General features: G+C 36.7%; 1 protein-coding gene across 1 annotated transcript in view; it reads right to left on the bottom strand.

The window, feature by feature from the left end:
• Positions 1 to 1,238: 1,238 nt before the first annotated feature.
• The window catches only part of LOC140139811 (protein FAM91A1-like), a 55,529-nt gene continuing 37,910 nt past the window's right edge, over positions 1,239 to 18,857 (bottom strand). Inside the window, 9 exon segments of the mRNA XM_072161546.1 lie at positions 1,239 to 2,683; positions 3,942 to 4,011; positions 4,814 to 4,995; positions 4,997 to 5,316; positions 13,942 to 14,011; positions 15,180 to 15,293; positions 16,825 to 16,935; positions 17,059 to 17,146; positions 17,748 to 17,876. Of these exon segments, the coding sequence (XP_072017647.1) occupies positions 2,543 to 2,683; positions 3,942 to 4,011; positions 4,814 to 4,995; positions 4,997 to 5,316; positions 13,942 to 14,011; positions 15,180 to 15,293; positions 16,825 to 16,935; positions 17,059 to 17,146; positions 17,748 to 17,876 (1,225 nt within the window). The 3' untranslated portion in view covers positions 1,239 to 2,542.

Below are 18,857 nucleotides of genomic sequence, written 5' to 3'. Positions count from 1 at the left end.
TTGCATACACCCCGGTTACTTGTTTACATCGAAGAGCCAATATCGATTATGTGATGTCACAGAAAAAATGTCTAAACTGGGAATCACACAAATTAACATGAAACTATTGTCTTTTCATAAACAATATACTTATTGTAAAAAATCATCACTAACCTGATTAAAACAGAGTACAATGACAGAATAAACATCTTAAAAGGGTAAAATCAAGTGCAAAAAATAACACTTTAAACAATGTTTTACATAACAATAAAGTTTTTAGTAATTACAGAACATAATATGAAAAGTACTCTATAAGTGGTAATTTTCGCGAGGGTTTTATTTTCACAAATTTCACGATTAGAGCTCCAACCACGAAAATAACATCTCACAAATATATGCAATAATGTATAACAAGTATAGGGAAGGACTGGGCAATAGTGAAATTAACATTCGCGAAAATGTGTCTCTCACTCCAAATCGTGAAAATAACTGCACACGAAAATTACCACTTATACAGTATTGCCAAAAACATGTCATTACATTCAGCATGGAAGATTCAAAGAAAAATGCGACCCAACGTAAGTACATGAGGCACACATTGGACCTACAGCAACTTTTATAAGGTCTTCACTTTTTGCTTTTTGTTAATAGAAGCCCAAGAAAGTACCACTCTAAAAATATACCACTGTATAACATTTTCACCCTGATGTGGCAGTAACATCGGTGCGCATTTCATTGGGCGCACAGCCTCAAATCCCTAGCATTTGCTCAAAGCGTTGGTGTACACACGCCCCACACATTTAAAGATGCCACATAGATGTACAATCAAAGCAATTGCTTCAATATGTTGATGTCACTGCCACATCCAGGTAACCCCATTTGAAATTAAGGTCAAGTCTTCCATAGGGTGTGTATGGATTTTAATCTGAAATAGCCCATTACACCAACTTCAGGCTCATGTACTTAGGCTAGGTCTTGATTTTGATGTGATACAAGGAAACATGTAGCATCCAAGAACATGCATTGGATATGTTTTAGCGTAAAGTAAATGTTTAAATACTTCTGTGGTCTGGGTACGCAATGTTGATAGAAGATGCAAGCTCTCCTCCCCTTCTATGTGCCGATGACCAGTGGTTCAACCGCCTTGTTATAATGACCACTGATCAGCAATCAGGGTGACTGTTACCACTTCTGTGGTTACGCTCGTTGCGACTCATGTATACTCACTGCAGAGTATAGACCACGGGGTATATTAAATCCTAATCCTTTTTGCACTCTATAGTTTTAGTGTAGTCATTACCCTCACACAGCACCATATTCGCCGTAGAAGTGGTAATAATCGGATTAACTACCATAGCAATAGATGAATACAATTTTTGAATAGATCGCCCTGTATACAAGCAGGTTGCACTCATCACCTGTGTTTGAATATACTACCACTCTTTTCAAAGATACTAATCTTACAGGTGCGAGTGATCAGCATGATATGAATATTCTATAGAATTACGATCTAAGACTTTATCCCTGTTCTTTGTCATCTATGGTTCAATGCACAGGTACCGTGTGAATGTTGTAGTGCAGGGCAATATATTCAAAATTGTATTCATCTATTGCTATGGTAGTTAATCCAATTAATTATGTCACTTCTACGGCGAATATTTATACCTGTATATTAATCCCTTTATGTATGGGAGTGAAGAATGTGAAGGTGCCAAAGAATACTCTTGGAATAATAAATGGGTTAACCCACTTAAGACACATTTAAGCTATAAAATCAACATAACATATTTCAGCAATAATGATTAAATATGTGGCAGAGAATGTCCATTTTAGTGAAGACAAAGTGGGGGATGGTATATTGAGTGATGAGGTTGATAGGTCCATAAGAATTATAAATCTATGGAGCACAAACCCTAATCGTAACCCATACCCTACCCAGCAACAAAGTTATAGTGCTCCTGGAGCACTTTCTATTGACAATAAGTCAATTAATCATAACACTATAGTAAATCCACCATTTTGGTTTGTTGCTCATAGAGGGCGAATAGTGTACCTCCAGCATTTTTTGGCAAGGGCCCAAAATCAAACAATAATTTATGTCTGTACGCTTGAGCATTACAAAGGTTTGCGCCCTCAGCGCATATTTTTGGCATAACACATTACACGCAGAATGCAAACAACCAAATACTTCAAATTGAAGTTTGTCTGCCGGATAGCCAATTATCCAGAGGTATCCTACTTGACCCCATTGAGTGGCACACAAACATGGTGGAGTCAATACTCTATGGTTCTGGATGGCATTGAACAATGAATACTGGATTTCATTCTTGCTGAGACCTGTACCAGCTGAAAATTATTATATGACTTAGTGGCAAACAGTTGAAGGTCTGTGTCACTGAACTCCACATTCCTGAACAGCTCTGCTGAATTATGAAGAGAGCGAGTTTCTGACAAGGGCTCTACGCATAACACATTGCACACAACAGTCACATCCCATAGCTTGGTATAGACAGTTAGTTCTTTGCGAGTTCTGGTGATGGAAGCGAGTTGCTACAATGAAGTTTTATCTGGTATCCCATCGCATGAGTTTGACGCCATCAAACAGAAGATTGTTGGTGGGATGCGGTAATGAGAGGGAATTATTCTGTGAGTTGGAAGAAAGCGGCAGGTCGGCATTGGGTAGATCTGGCACTACTGGTTGGTCCTGACAAATGAAAAAAAAAAAAAAAAAGAGAGAACATAATGAGTATAATGGGCTAGCACTATTCTGTTTGAAATCCATACACCACCTATGGAAGACAATGATCGTAATCTTCCAAACAGGTATACTATGATCAGCTCATAATAGGTGAGAATTATTTGTAAATTTGATGGCCATTGGCAGCAGGAATCCTATTTGGTTACTGTGAGAGTCAGTGAAGTTTGACTTGTAAACGCTTGTGTAAATTCACAATAATGCGTGTCAGTCACGCAATACACAAAGCGCAGTTCGCGTAGGTGCTGCGCCCAGCTGTGCGCCATTTTATATCAATCCATGATGTTATAAGTCCCACCTATTATGAGCTGATCAGAGTACAGTGTGAATTTCAATGGAGATTAGGCATCACAAACAAATTTGTTTGATCGACTGTCGATGCTGCTTTGATGCTTGTTATTAATAAAGTATCAACTAATTAATCAGAATTAATGCTAATTTATATTGGTCAATATCACAACATGCAAAAAATTACTATGTTATCACAATTAACAATAGTAAATTAATAGATTTCATAAATAATAAGGATCGACCAAGCATCGATGGTCGATCGAAAGATCAAACTAATTTGTTTCTGGTGCCTTCCCAAAATGGGTGACTCTATTAGACCCACTGTGCAGGAGATGAAGGTCACATCTTCCACAGGGGGTGTATATATTTCAACAGGAATAGCCCGTCACTGAATTTCACTCAGACTGCATACAAGCATGCACAATTGACAAAGTTTCTTGGGTATAAGATGGAATAATCCAATAGTATGTTATTTTCCCCTTTAAACCAACATGGCTGACCCGCCTAGCCTTCTCCACTTTTAATTAATTTTATTTCCATATCAAATGTTATGGCGCTATTTTCTTTCGATTTATCAATTATTTAAATATATCGCTCCACAGTCTTTCTCTCATCGATCACGCTTGCCTACGATTCTTTGAAGTCGGCAGCTAGCTATCGAAGGAAAAACATAAAATATGCGGAATTAAAGATTATAGAGATTATTGTTATCTGTCTATTTCTCTACGTGTATTCAGCGAGTTATTCCCTGTGAAACTTGAGATCCGTCAACCAGCTATTATGGTATGATTTCTTTAACCAAATAACTGGTTGACGGGACTCGTAAGTTTCATTCACAACACAAACATGATATATTCCCTTCAAGCCAACATGGCTGACACACTCAGCCTTCTCCCCTTTAATTCATTGATCTTACCTGTTGCTCAGCAATGAAGTGTAGGAGTTGAAGGGACAATTTACGACTGGAATGAAGCAAGTTACCAAGGCTGAAATAAAAATACACACAAATGGTAAGTATTCTCATATTGGAGTCAACAATGAAGTCTAGAGTTGAAGGGACTGTAATGAAGCAGATTACCAAGGCCAGGGACTGTCTTTTGGAATTTGCAGGAGAGCATTAAATAGCTCTTCTGGCACCTTCAAGGAGAGCTGTTTAGAGCATTTACAATAGAATGTAAGGAAAGAATGGTCAACTAAGGAGAGCTAAGAATCACACTCCTATATCAGATTTAAGGAGAGCAGAAGAGTGATTGCTCTTGCTCTCCTCAAAAGGCAGTCCCTGCAAGGCTGAAATCAAAACAACACACAAATGGTAAGTATTCTTCTATTAGAGTCAACAATGAAGTGTAGGGGTTGAAGGGACTGGAATGTTACCAAGGCTGAAATTAAAATAACACACAAATGGTAAGTATTCTCATATATTTCACTTAACTTTAACTGTTTTAAGTTACAAACACCCTTTTACTAGAGCACCCTTTTACTTACTGAAATGGGACTTTACCTGTGTCATAAGTTATGATTGATTTTGTGACATAAGATTCAGGCAATTTGGTTCACTCTATGTGACACCACCTGTTAAGAAAGTAAACATACTAATGAGACCATTTTTTGGACCATAATGTACGTGATTACACTGGCAAAATTTCATCGATATACATTGTAGCTCCTATATTTCTGGGTGATTTCAAAAACTTTTTGATACCCCCTCATACATATCAAATATATAAGTAATAATTTTCTACCATCTCTCAATTTCAAACAAATAATTGTAAGTCAAGTTTTGTTTACCTTTCTCTTCTGCACAGTTCATGTTTGGCAATTCTTGTGCACACCTCCTTGTTTACTGCATCGTCAAACAATGGCACGCCAAAGTACAAATTCAACAAGACCCAATCCGCCTCCATCTCTCTATTGATAATACCACCACCACCACGGAAAGTGCCACCCCCATGGTAAACACCACTGTCACCCATAGGTGGCGTCACCGCAATGACAACGAGTGTTTGTGATTGTCTTTATGCTAGAACTGTCTCCACTTGCAGATGGTGGCGCATCTGGCATAGCTACGACAGGATTACTCTCCACAACTGCTTCTTCAACATCATCCTCCTTGATGTCCGCTAAACCTTCGCTGCTCCGCACGAAACTGTTGTTCTGCAGCGCCAGTAATCGTGGGTCCGCCTTCCCCGTTTTGATCATGGTGATGTAGCCGCAGCTGTGCTGTAGGTCGAGATGTTGCGCTAGTTTCTTGACGGTGCTGTGCAGGTGCATGTTGTCTCGGGAGAACTTTCCTGTGGGGACAACAGACCAACCTGGGTGTAGTAATAAGATGGAGAAGGGTGGGGGGCAAGCAGAGGATATGATTACTAATTCTACCACAATACCACAGTGCAATTACAGAGCAAACATCACATTCAATTTCACCCTTATCCCTATGGGCAATGCATGGGCTGTTCCATTTAAAATCCACACTACCCCTATGGAAGATTTAGCTAAAGTTGTCCACAGAGGGAGTATGAGTTTTGATTAGAATAGACAAATTGGGTAATTTCCATTTGAAATACTCACTCCATTTGTGGAAGATATAGATATAAAAGCCAAAATACAGGGGGAGTATGGGCTTCAAAATGATTAACCCTGACCAATTTCATAAGTGTGGATTTCAACTGGAATATCCCAATTCCAGCCACATTATCAGCCTCTAAGAACTATTTTAATTGGTCACAAAGAGGGGTATATCATGTATTGAGCTAATCAGAGGTATAGTAAGAAACTAGATTTATGACCAACTCGTAAAATAAAGGGCAATCAGGAAGTTTGGCTTCGTCCTCAAGACTAGACAGTCTTGCTGTTTCTACAAGCATATAGATTCCTGACAGGAATTGAAATATTTCTTAGCATCAGATTGGAGCTCATAAAGAACCCTTTTCAACTTTTCTCCTACATTGACTTAAATTATCAAATGTTACCCTTATTTGGTTTTATTATTACCTACAGATTGTGTCAGCACAATTATACTTTAATGACCTACACTTAATTATAACATTCCTGACATAGATCAAGATCAAGTACAGGGATAGACTCTGATTATACTGTTACGAATTTAGTTTTTACGTTTTACTGGTTTCTCACCATCTGGGCAGCACCATAACAATTTTTTGGTATACTGCCCTCATTTTTTTTAAATATGGGGAGATTTAAATTGGGATGTCAAGCGAGGGCGAGAAAAGTTTGTTTGGAGTTGGCAATAATTTTGGGAATATTTTCCACCTGTGTTTTTATTCTTCTCTTTGTGTGCTTGATGGGAGTGCTTGGGCAATTTGGTTTTGCTCATCAGTCTGAGTTTTGCCAGCCATGCATGCACATCTGAAGGTAAAAAAAGTGGTGCATTATTACTTGTGTGATTTCGGTACATGAAGAAATGCTTTTTTTTTTAAATATTAGCTAAGCTTAAGTGCTTGCAGGCCTGAAAACTAGTCATGAAAAACAACAACATTGAAACAATGCGAAGCGTAGCTATCAGAGCTGTTGTGGATCACTGCAGGGGGTCAAGGGGATTTCCCCTGCAGTAGTCCAGGGGCAAAGCCCCGCCCATTTCTTTCTGAGGCTGTAGTTTTGCATGTGATCTAATGATGAATCGGGTTGTCAAACCTGACTGGCTGGTTGGGATTTGGGTCCTGGGAGCGGACTTAAAAATGTTTATTGTTACAAGCATGAATATGTAAACTAGAGACAATCTCTCTGTTGAATTAATGTCGCAATTTATTATTTGTTTTTATTGTTGTCTCGTAAAATAATATTTAAAAGAACAAGTATTTATTGCAATTTCATGTTTAAGCCTTAGATAAATTTTGAGGGATGTTAAAATTTAGGGATCAAAATTTCAGCCTTGAGAGCTGAGTATGGCTTTCATTTATGACTAGGCCAAAAAAAAAGTGTTTGTTTGCCCAGACAGGGGGTAGAAAGGAGTGGGTTGGTAGGTCGATTTCCCTTTTTTTTGTCTTTTTGTCTGTAGCCTACACGTGATGTTGCAGCAAGTGGGGTAAGAGGAAATTGATATTTTTACGGTAAATCCCATTTAGCCTTTGCGAGTAGGCCTACACCTGGGAACTCGTCATTTCATGTCACGCCGACTTGCAATTTGCAGCAACGATGTTCGAAAAATGATGTGCGCATTGGTGCAGATCGGTGTGACTTCAAATGATGAGTAATGAGTTCTCAGGTGTACTCCCAAAGGCTTATGGGATTTACCGAAAAGGTCAATATACGACATTCAGCCTCACATTTTGTACTTGTTTCAAATTTTAATGTATTTCAACTTAAAAGATTTTTGGCAACAAAATTCAGTATAAAGGGTGCACAACACCAAATCCTTCCGCATTTGGTGTAACCCTTCATAGTTCCGGTTAAAAATAGCACCTATGCGAAATATATCAAGGCGTCCTGAGGGAACTAAATTTGAGTGACTCTTGGTTGTTTTGATAAAAAAGATAGAATAGGAGCTCAACATTACATATCTGTTCAGAAAATTTTCTGAATCGAATGTGCATGGGTAATAGGCCATCGGAACAATATCATGGACGGAACTGGTAAGGAGGCAAGCGTGTCGGCTGAAATTCGGGCTGGCGCTGTTCAGGAGTTAGTATCTTTTAAGTTTGTATTAACTTGACCAAAAAAATTAAATTTAAATAAAAGTTTAATCTTTATTTAAGACACTGGTTTGATCAAAATATTAAAAATGTTGTTACATGGGGTAGAAAAACAAACTTACTTTCTTGTATTTTCCGTGTATTTCAATGGGACGATTATTTAGTGGTGTGTGCCCTTGAAGACTCATTTTTAAATGCTATGTACATGATTAATACCTGATTTTAAGTGCCAAAAGTTGAGATTTTTGACTGAAACTGATGTTTTTGCAAAGAAAAAAAAGTCTGTTTTTCTATTTCCGTCTACAAATACGCTGATTTCATTCTTAACGCACGCACGAGAAATTAGCTTCAAAACGCAAGTTCCCGTTGAATTGACAATTTAAGACCGTGCTTGAAATTGAGCTATTTTGGCCCCAATATCATAGAAGTGGTCACTTTTGGTTATCTCGGTGCTGAAAAAATGAAACATCTTTGGAATTATTTTGATGCAAAATATAATTATAAGATCAAAACTCAATTATAACCGTTTTGAAAATAATCACTGAACCTTTAATTGGGTCTCAATAGACATTTAAAGTCAAAGCATACTATATTATGGCCTAATGATGACAAAATAACGGCATTTTATCTCATGACCAAATGTTCAATTCCCAAGAGAGAAATTTATCAATTAATTCTAATGATGGGGTTTCTTAATTTTAGATCTTGCAAAAATAATACACGCAACTTGGAAATTTAACATTTTAGAGTGTCAAATTACCGTTCTATCTACCCATAACACACACCCCCAAACTTAAGGCATATGCCTATTGACACGTCTTTATATTATGCATGATCTAAGAGTGGGGGGTGAAATGATCACATATGTCGCCGGTCATGTTAAATTTGTGATTGTACATATATTTTTGTAAACAAAGTCACTTTCCTGATGTTAATGGGATTATAAATACAGTTTAACATGGTCCAAATGTTGCTCTGGCCCTTGAATGCTGAAAATTGCAAAAAAGTATCATATTTTCACCCAGTCCAAGCTTGTTTGGAGCCCTGTTTTATAAGTTTGGAGTGACTAGCGATAAAAAGCAATTACACTTTTTTAGGATGTTGACCACTGATTCCAAAAATAAAGAATATCAAAAATATTTTTTCTTATAAGGGTGCACAACACCAAATCCTTCCGCATTTGGTGTAACCCTTCATAGTTCCGGTTAAAAATAGCACCTATGCGAAATATATCGGCGTCCTGAGGGAACTAAATTTGAGTGACTCTTGGTTGTTTTGATAAAAAAGATAGAATAGGAGCTCAACATTACATATCTGTTCAGAAAATTTTCTGAATCGAATGTGCATGGGTAATAGGCCATCGGAACAATATCATAGCCGGAACTGGTAAGGAGGCGGCGTGTCGGCTGAAATTCGGGATGGCGCTGTTCAGGAGTTCGTATCTTTTAAGTTTGTCTTAACTTGTCCAAAAAATTAAATTTAAATAAAAGTTTAATCTTTATTTAAGACACTGGTTTGATCAAAATATTAAAAATGTTGTTACATGGGGTAGAAAAACAAACTTACTTTCTTGTATTTTCCCGTGTATTTCAATGGGACGATTATTTAGTGGTGTGTGCCCTAAATGCATGCTTGTTGCAAGGGTGACGGGCTGGAAGCCTGTAGTACAAAATCCCAGACCATACTTGTCATGCTTGGTTCTCTATATTGATGTTGATTGATGGTTAAATATATTGGGGAGGTTAAATGGGGAAAATGAAAGCTGTTATTGCCAAGAATATTAACTTTTAAGTGATATTGAGACATTTTCATCATTTTTGTCTTGAGACTTTTCATAGTGATTTTGGTATGGACAGGTTCAGTGAAATTCATCCGTTAGTGGATTTTCTTTGTGGCCTCTATAAAAAGTGTCTTTTTGTTTTTATGTTTTTTATTGACCTGTTTATATCTGTAATTTCCTATTTGGCTTTTGACCATGACCACTTTTGATTTAGGAAAAGCCAGTGTTTCCTTTTTGTTTAATGCGCATTGCGCAAAGTTAGGATGATAAATCATTTGTACGATTTGTTTTAGAGAAATAAATTGGGTTTTAAAAGTTTATCAATTCATGCATGAGATTTCAACTAAATTTCTTGTGATCTAAAAATAGTGCCAGTCATTTAAAAATTATATTTTAATGCTTTATTAAGGGATCCAAAATGAGCGTTTATTGCGTTTCGACAGTATTTTTTTGTGGGACATGAGAGCACCTCAGACCTATCGAATTGCATTCTGAATCTGAAGCATGTCTTTCTGATATCAAATAATTTTCATTTTTTAAAATCACAATATAATACAAATTTTATGACAAATTATAAAAATTTGATATTTTTCAAATTTTGATATATAACAGTCCTCGAAGTAAATTATATAAATCTAATGATATATTCTTAAAGTGTATGTAGCAGGGAGGAAAAGCCGACGGTCAATTGAAAATTTTGACCTTTCATATTGAAGATATGGATTTTTTTCCCAAAAAGACCTAATTTTTTTGGGTGTTTTGGGAAAAAAATCCATATCTTCAATACGAAAGGTCAAAATTTTCAATTGATCGTCGGTTTTTCATCCCACCTACATACACTTTAAGTATAAATCATCAGATTTATAAAGTTTACTTCAAGTACTGTTAAATATCAAAATATCAATTTTAATGATTTGCCATAAAATGTGTATTAAATTGCGAATTTCAAAAAATCAAAATTATTTGATATCAGAATGACATTCTCCATATTCAGAATGCAATTCGATATGTCTGATGTGCTCTAATGTCCCAAAATAAATACTGTCCAAACGTTCATACCCCAGCCCTTAATGTCTGCAGTGCAATATTTTGAAATGAGATTTTGGTGTTTTTGTAAAATGAAGTGAAAGCACTGAGATTATAAAATTAATGAGATTAAATTAATTTTTGCCTGTTATTTATTGTTTCATCTTAATTTTCATTTGTGACCCGATCCAGCTCACTCAGGCTAAAATCATATTTTTTCAAAATTGAGTTATTATCAGGTTTTTATGAAGTAAAAAATTCCCTTTCTATCATGTTTGTTACTGATTTGGTTGCAAACAACAGTTTTACATGTTCATAGTCTAACTATGACTAACTATAACCATAACCTATTTCTGGCTATATCGCCCTTTTGTATTTGACGACATTAGACTGAGTGAACTAAATCGGGTCACATTTGTTGTTTGGAAAGGCGATTTTCATCCACAGGTCACAACATTTTCCTGATTTGTAATTCCTGCATTCTCTGTCAGCCATGCTACCCACGGCTAGGGAACTGTCAGATTTCGTCATTAATCTGAATTTCAAAAATATTTTCCAAAAACCCCTGGTCTAGTGACACTACCACAGGCTACAATGCAATTACAAAAATACAAAGGTGTTAAAATGACCCCCAAATGATGTTTGCCCCAAATATTTCATTCCTGAAATTGCTAACGATTGAGAAGGGCATTCAAGGATATAACTACATGTAACTCTAGCACAAGATCAAGATAGATCTTACAATAATAGAAGTCTAACTAGCACAAATCTACAAAACAATTACTGCATATACGAGGGTTGGTCAATAATATCCCGCAACTATTATTTATCTACGCTCATGCATGACTTAGATGACTGTTACTTATGATTAATAAAGTTTGTACCTTTGTCTTTCAAAGCACATAACAATTAGTATTAGAATACCTTTAATTACGTAATCTCATTTGCATAAAGTCATTGCTATATGTACACTGAAAATTGTCAACATTGGCGGGAAATTTGAATTGTAGTTGTGGAACGTGTAATAAAAAGAAGCAGAAGTAAGGACCAAAGCAGTTTACAAGCCTTATTTTTGGTATGAGGTAATCTAAGTATATTCAATTGATAATTGTGAAAGAAGAAATGTATCTATCAACAGATGAAGAAAGGGACCGTCTTTGAACTTCACCAAAAAATAGGCCTTAACGACAAACAAAAATGGTGTGAAAATCGTGAGACAAGAGCCCACAAGGTAGAAGCGAGGATCCAAATTATCTCCAAAATGAAACAAAACAAATATGATTATTGGTATGGTATGAGAGATCATAGTCAGGGCAATAGAAATTGTTGTAATAAAAACAGAAATATGCGCATGCGTTGATGATATGCATGATTAAAAGTACCAAAAATGTATGAAAAAAAATAGGAATACAGATAATATTCCTAAACCATGTGATTTGAAGTGACCTCCACTTGAGTCGGGTATTTATTCCTAATTATTACGTAAAAAGAGACACATGTAGCACCTGCCAAGTACATTATTTTGATATGGATGTACACAAATGCTTTTATACAATAACAACAGAAAACTTACAAGTAAAGTCCTTCTTTTAGGCCTAAAAAAAATTGTTCAATTGGCGTAAAAAAAAAAAAAAAATTAGGGTAGGTCGGTCGGCAATTTTTTTTTTTTTTTTTTTTTTTTACACACACATTTTAAGCTGTAAATTTTTTTTTTTTTTAATTTTAATTTTTTTTAATTTTTAATTCTTTTTGGAAAATAAGAAAAAGTCTAGGGTAGGGCCTATTTTTAGGGTTGGTCTAGTTATGCCAATCAAACAATTTTTTTAGGCCTTACTTAAATCCAAGGTTGCATCACAGGATCAACTCAAGTTTATTTTCATGCATTATCAGTAAATACCTGAATACCCTCAATTTTCATATTAGTGGCAATTTCAATTGAATGAACGCAGCCTGACATAGCATGACGATCTTTTGCCTACACTGCGCTATGTACGCCAGCATGTGCGACTGTACATGAGTAACACGGAAGTGAATCCAACCATGCCAACGCACTTGTGATTGGTTAGTATTGTATCCAAGGTCGTGAGTTCGTGTTGTAGTTTGAAATATGCTATATACGATCGCGGTTGGATCGAGTACAGCTGATGAAAGCTGTGTTCATTCAATTGAAATTCCCCCCACTATAGGTCTGACTTTGTTATTATACAGGGTGTCGTAAAGGGAGTTTGGATTCGCCTTAGTATTTCTATGATCGCATTAACACATGCCAATCAAAATGATAGAGTGGCCACATCTGGTATTACATTCTCTTGAGGCAATTTTTGATATTTTTTCTTTCAATTTCTGATTCGAGGATAGCAAACTGGGCAACTTGGTGTTACACCACCTATGACGTCATTTGATGTCATACCACCTGTGACGTCATTAAAAGAAATTGACTCACTAGCTTACAGAATGAAACACACAACTGTTATGATAGTAATTAGTAGGTTTTTAAGCGGGTTCGCCGTCGGACAAGTTTAGAACTGTCAAGCTTTCGTCAGGAGTAGCTCTGACTTCTTCAGGACAAAGTACCTAAGAATGAGCCATGTAGACCGCCCCTTGTCTACTGATGACTCTGAAAAGAGCCGTTTGCTGAAGACTGCCCCTTGTCAACAGAAACTAGCAGATCTCGCCTATCTGCTGATTTTGTAAGTTTTGGTGTCTCTGAAAAGAGCCGTTCAATGAAGACTGCCCCTTGTCTACAGAGAACTAGCAGATCTCGCCTATCTGCTAATATAAACGGCTCTTTTCAGAGCCACCAAAACCTTTATATCAGCAGATAGGCGAGATCTGCTAGTTCTCTGTAGGGCAGTCTTCATTGAGCGGCTCTTTTCAGAGACACCAAAACTTACAAAATCAGCAGATAGGCGAGATCTGCTAGTTTCTGTTGACAAGGGCAGTCTTCAGCAAGCGGCTCTTTTCAGAGTCATCAGTAGACAAGGGGCGGTCTACATGTCTCATTCTTAGGTACTTTGTCCTGAAGAAGTCAGAGCTACTCCTGACTAAAGCTTGACAGTTCTAAACTTGTCCGACGGCGAATCCGCTAAAAACCTACTAATTGTTATGAATTCCCGTCGTAAAAGCCTATCCCACAATTTGTTATGATAGTGTACAGCTTTGACATGCATGTTATCATGGGTGGGGTAAAAAGGCCGCAAACATACAGTCAGAAATTCAATTGAATCAACACAATGTGCCACTTTAGTTGCGCTTGTAATTCCATGCATCTGCTAAATTCCATAACCTCCATGGGCGCATTGTGGTTGAGCATGTTGAGTGGTGACACAGGCATTCATCACTCTGTGTTCATTCCATTGCCTTTCTGAGTATGAGTGACTATGAAGCAAAGCAGTATACATACACAATGCACAAGGTATACAAAGACATATTGTCATATTCTGGTTACATTGATAACCTACCTCTTTCTTCCATTCCATAGAGAGGAAATGGAACACATGCTGTCTGTCCATCAGTAAACAGCCCGTGGCCCTATAGTGAACACAAATATAAGATCACGGCAATCAATATTTGATACAATGGCAATGGGTTGACTGTGAAATCTGTTGACTATTAACACCATGAACAGGGACCAGGGCCGGCACATCCTCCCTCTCAGCTATGACAACATCATCAAGTCATGTGACCCGAGAAACACCAGCGGTCACGTGACGACCACGGAATAAACCAGTGGCTCAGAAGGCTTGTGGATGCAAGCCGCAGGCTACCACAGCTCTGAATATAATAGTCGTGAGACGTAAGTTAAAACTTTCTTATACTATTAACACCAACACTCAGGGAATTTGGTCAGAGGGACCCTGCGTGTTGCCTATCCCACCCTACTGAAAGGGAAGCACAAATCATGTGATATTTTGTGGTATTTAGGACTACTGTGTTAAGGTTTATTAAGATCATGGGCTGAGTTGGATTATGAGCCTTCGTCCCGCAGGTCTGGACAAGGGGCAAAATAAAAATAGCCTTAAAAAGATAATTCTGAGCATTAATTATGCAAATTTGGTAATTGATTACATTATTTGCACTGTCTGAAGATGTTCTCAAACTCTTAGGTTCGCTGAAATGATAAATCTCGGCTGCATTTTAAGTTTTCTACTGAGACTAAATATCAGCCTAGCTTTGGGCTGTACTCACCTCCTACCTAGCAAACACCAGTGGCGAAGTGCGGGTCATCATATGGGGGGACACTGACCATGATGGGAGGGCACCGGTCTGATTGGAGGGCACAAGCCATTTTTCGGCAATTTTCCTATGGGGTTTTCTAAATTTTGCAATTGATGGGGGTGGGGGAGGGGGACGTGCCACTGCTACGCCACTGGCAAACACAAAAATGTTCTTAAAATGTTTTGATTACATTGAAATGTCGGGGAATATAAAGATCATGTATACATTTTTTTTAAAACATTATTTCAAACTACTTGTCAACAATTAGTTAGATAACAACGTTTTGCATCACATTTTCAAAAATGTTATCACATTTTGTTACTTTTTATATAACCCGACATTAAAACCTTTTCTGTAAAACGTGCGTTTGCTGGGTAGATGTGCACTTACTGCAGTGGAAAATTGGTGTGGTATAATTGATATGTTCGTCACAAAAAACAGGTATTCTTCATCATGATAATTAATTGATGTAATTTCTTACCTGAATCAAGACAGCTGAGTGAGCGAGGGCGTCATTGATTGTCAGCAGTGCATTGGATGTTGCCACGATGCCGGGGTCATGACCCCAGGTAGTAATCAATAACCTATCAAAATCCTGAAAAAAGGAAAAACACACCAAAAAACACATATCCATATTTCAATTTCAATTATGTTAATAAAACAGATTTAGAAATAATGCTCACAATGTAAATTTTAGGAAAGAAAAAGAGCTAGATACGATAAATCAAATAACCAATGTAGGCCCCAAACAGGCAACAGGAAAACAGTACAAAAGTACACAGCAAGTGATGAAAATCACTGTGCACGTAGCAGACAAACAAAACTAAAAAAAAAAAAAAAAACCATTACCCACTTCTTTTAATGTAAATTTTACTTTATGTCCACTGCCTCTAAGTATACTTGCTTCAAGCCAGGGTTGGCGTGATTTAAATCAATTGATTTAAATCACGATTTAAATCAAATGATTTTTAAAAAAAAATCACTGATTTAAATCAACTTTTTCAGTTTTTACCGTTTTTGATCAATTTAAGTTAATTTCTATCTTGAATTGCCTGTTTTACTTCATTTGTAATGTTTCTACACCTTTTGGATACAATTAAATACCTCTATGATATCATTTTATCTATTGCTAAAAATCATTTTCAAGGTGCAGAATTCAACAGGTTTTTTCCCATGATTTTACCAAATTTTTTCTTTGAAATTTTCACATCTGAAGACATGTTTTGATTTTTTGTAAATACCTGATAGGATTGTGCATATGTCTAGCATTCCACAGGTCTCTTTAGACTTTATCATGGGGTATAGCAGTTCTTGGGATTAAAAAAATTAAAAAAATCGATTTAAATCAAATAAATCTATTTTTTTGATTTTTTTTAAAAAATCAAAAAAATCGCCAACCCTGCTTCAAGCTCTTGGGCATCCTTAGTCAGCGAATGAAAATGTATGTAGGCCTTCTCAAATATAAGTAGTAGCATCTTTCTTTCCCAGAATATAAGTGAGTTATTCAAGCACTATATTATAGGCCTATGTATAATAGGCTGTGCAGTTAACTTCCATTGTTAATGAATGCCCCATTACACACTGTGACAATATGAGTTCTTCTAAGATCATATTTAGTGGTATACCATTGGAATTGCATTTTTTTTGCTTTATTATAGCTAACAAATTTTACATCAAGTTTTGGTAGTTTTGACCCACGTCAGCATATCATACTTACTGTCAAAAGTATCTACTTTCAAAAGTTTACTTAACAGTAGTGCCCATCTAAACGCACTTACAAGTAGCTACTTGCAAGTTACTGTCAACAATTTCAATCATACATGTAACAAGCTACTTTCAAAAGTAAGGCCCATGTGAACAAGACTCTTGTTCCTTTCAATAATAGTTAAGTAGGTGGCCCACTGACTAAAAGATCATAGGTGACGAATAGTATTTCCTTGTGCCTTTAAAAAAATAGTCAAGTAGGCATCCAACTAACTTCCAAATCATATAGGGTGGTAAATAATGTGACCTATTGGCAATAATGAAGTAGACAGCCCATTACCTACAACATGATCAACATGATACAGGGTGGTAAAAATCCTAGCAATGTGGAGATCATATATAGAGGGTGTTAATAACCTTACCTGGAACATGGGTGGTAAATAACGTAACCTTGTACCCTTCACCAATAGTAAAGTAGGTGGCCCGCTGCCTATGAGATTATATAGGTACAGCTTGAACCATACGGAGTTCACCTGTTGAATGGACAAAAGACAAATTTATGTATTGAAGATTTTGAAGAATAAATGTAAAGCATTTTGGTACATGTACATGCACTGTATAAATACCAACCTTTATTTATTTTTAATACAACTCACCTCTGGTATAGCTGGTCCTATGTGTTGTGGGATACAGCTGCTTACAGGTCTTATTTCATGACTAAGTGGGGCCATGGATACTAGCAACCTATAAGTGAAATGAAAAAAAGATTCAAGAAGAGAACAAATATTTGTGATCTGTTCAGGATAAGGAGATGGAGTTCGCCCAATATAAAATCCAGAGATATCCTGAACAAAAAAGGTAAAATTGACACACTATAGAACTGCTTCCACTCTTTATAAATTTGCCATTCGTAAGTTTCCTTACATTGATCTATACACAAAAGGAATATATTTGAGCATCATCATTTTTGAGGAAGCAGCTTTGAATGCGAAATGTGCGAAAATAAATGAAGTGCAAGACTTTTACAGTACACACTTGACGAGGGGTTGGGTGCAAGTGTGATATACACCATGTGTTGCATTGGACTATTCAAGTTGAAATCGTAAATTGGAAGACATGACCTACCACACAGGGAGTATGAATTTCAATGAAATAGGGTTTACCTGAATGTGTGACTCCAATTGAAATCTACACCCCCTGTGTGGGAGATTAAAGTCATGCCTTCCATAGGGGGAATATGGATTTCACTCCTGTGAAGATAAAATGATGTTTTCTTAAGGCAAATTTAACACATATCTCTATGGGACTTCGATTTGATGGTGAGATCATTAACACCTCTACTTACTCATAATTTTTCTGTAGCACCCTAGAGCAAGTTGCTGGTTCTAATCCTAATAGACTCTCACATCTTAACAAGTCAATGCCAAGACCGCCGCTGTACTGATCAGGGTCTGGACTGATACTCTTGTTATACCTGTCAATGGAATATAGTCCGTTCACTATAAGATAGCACATGACCCCAGGGGAGACAAAGATCATATGGTACACAAAACTTTTGGAAAATGTGTGGTAGTGTTAGTGAATGTTTCCAGAATTTGAACGTATCTTTTTCTGAAACAAAATTATGGACATCTAAGTGAAAAGATCTGGGTCATGTGCCATCTTATACTGAAAAGACTATAAAAATAAAATAAGATAAACACCTCACAAAAAGAAAGTCCCCACTTATTTGAGTGGTCATAATTTTCAACACATATAATAGTTTTTGGCAAGGTTCTTCAGTGGTCTGCTGATTTGGTGCTGTTTATAGCATAAACACGTAAGCGGGGTTCTGATTGGCTAATTGAATCACATCATCTTCACATCGGCACCTCATTTGCCGATCAAGCTGTATCGCTACGCATGACCTAGTTCTTGTTACGCGATAATCAGGAAGAGTAGTCTGACATGCCTGAAAGAATTTGCTGAATACTATAATTAAAAGCTACATGATAAAACTTAGATGACCTTGCTACGTTAGTTTTTTGTGCAGAAAGGTTTCTGAGGAGTGAGGGCTATGACCCTTACGAAACAGTTCTGTAAAACTAATGTAGCAGGGTCATCTAAGTTTTATCATGTATTAAGCTCCCTTCTTGGTTGAGCACTTTACCATGTCCATGGTTTCAACCTTTCTTGGATTATTATTTTTAAATTAATAAAAGCTATGAAATTTATATGAACATGTTGAGAATTTTGCTAGCTACAGTATGATACAGTACTTGTGTACGAATAAATCGGAATGATCAAGAAATAAATGACTGAATGAAATTTGGGGTGATGTGAAAAGTTGCGGAATCAAACAGATTATTTGGTAAAACCTCAATGCACAAAACAACTCTAAGCTCAAGTAACATACTTGATTTGATTGTATCATCATGTGAACACATATATGGGCATGGAAAGCTTGGCCGGCCAA

This window comes from Amphiura filiformis, chromosome 18 (assembly GCF_039555335.1).
Source record: "Amphiura filiformis chromosome 18, Afil_fr2py, whole genome shotgun sequence".
Classification (NCBI taxonomy): Eukaryota; Metazoa; Echinodermata; class Ophiuroidea; order Amphilepidida; family Amphiuridae; genus Amphiura; species Amphiura filiformis.
This window is presented reverse-complemented; position numbering and strand designations above follow the sequence as displayed.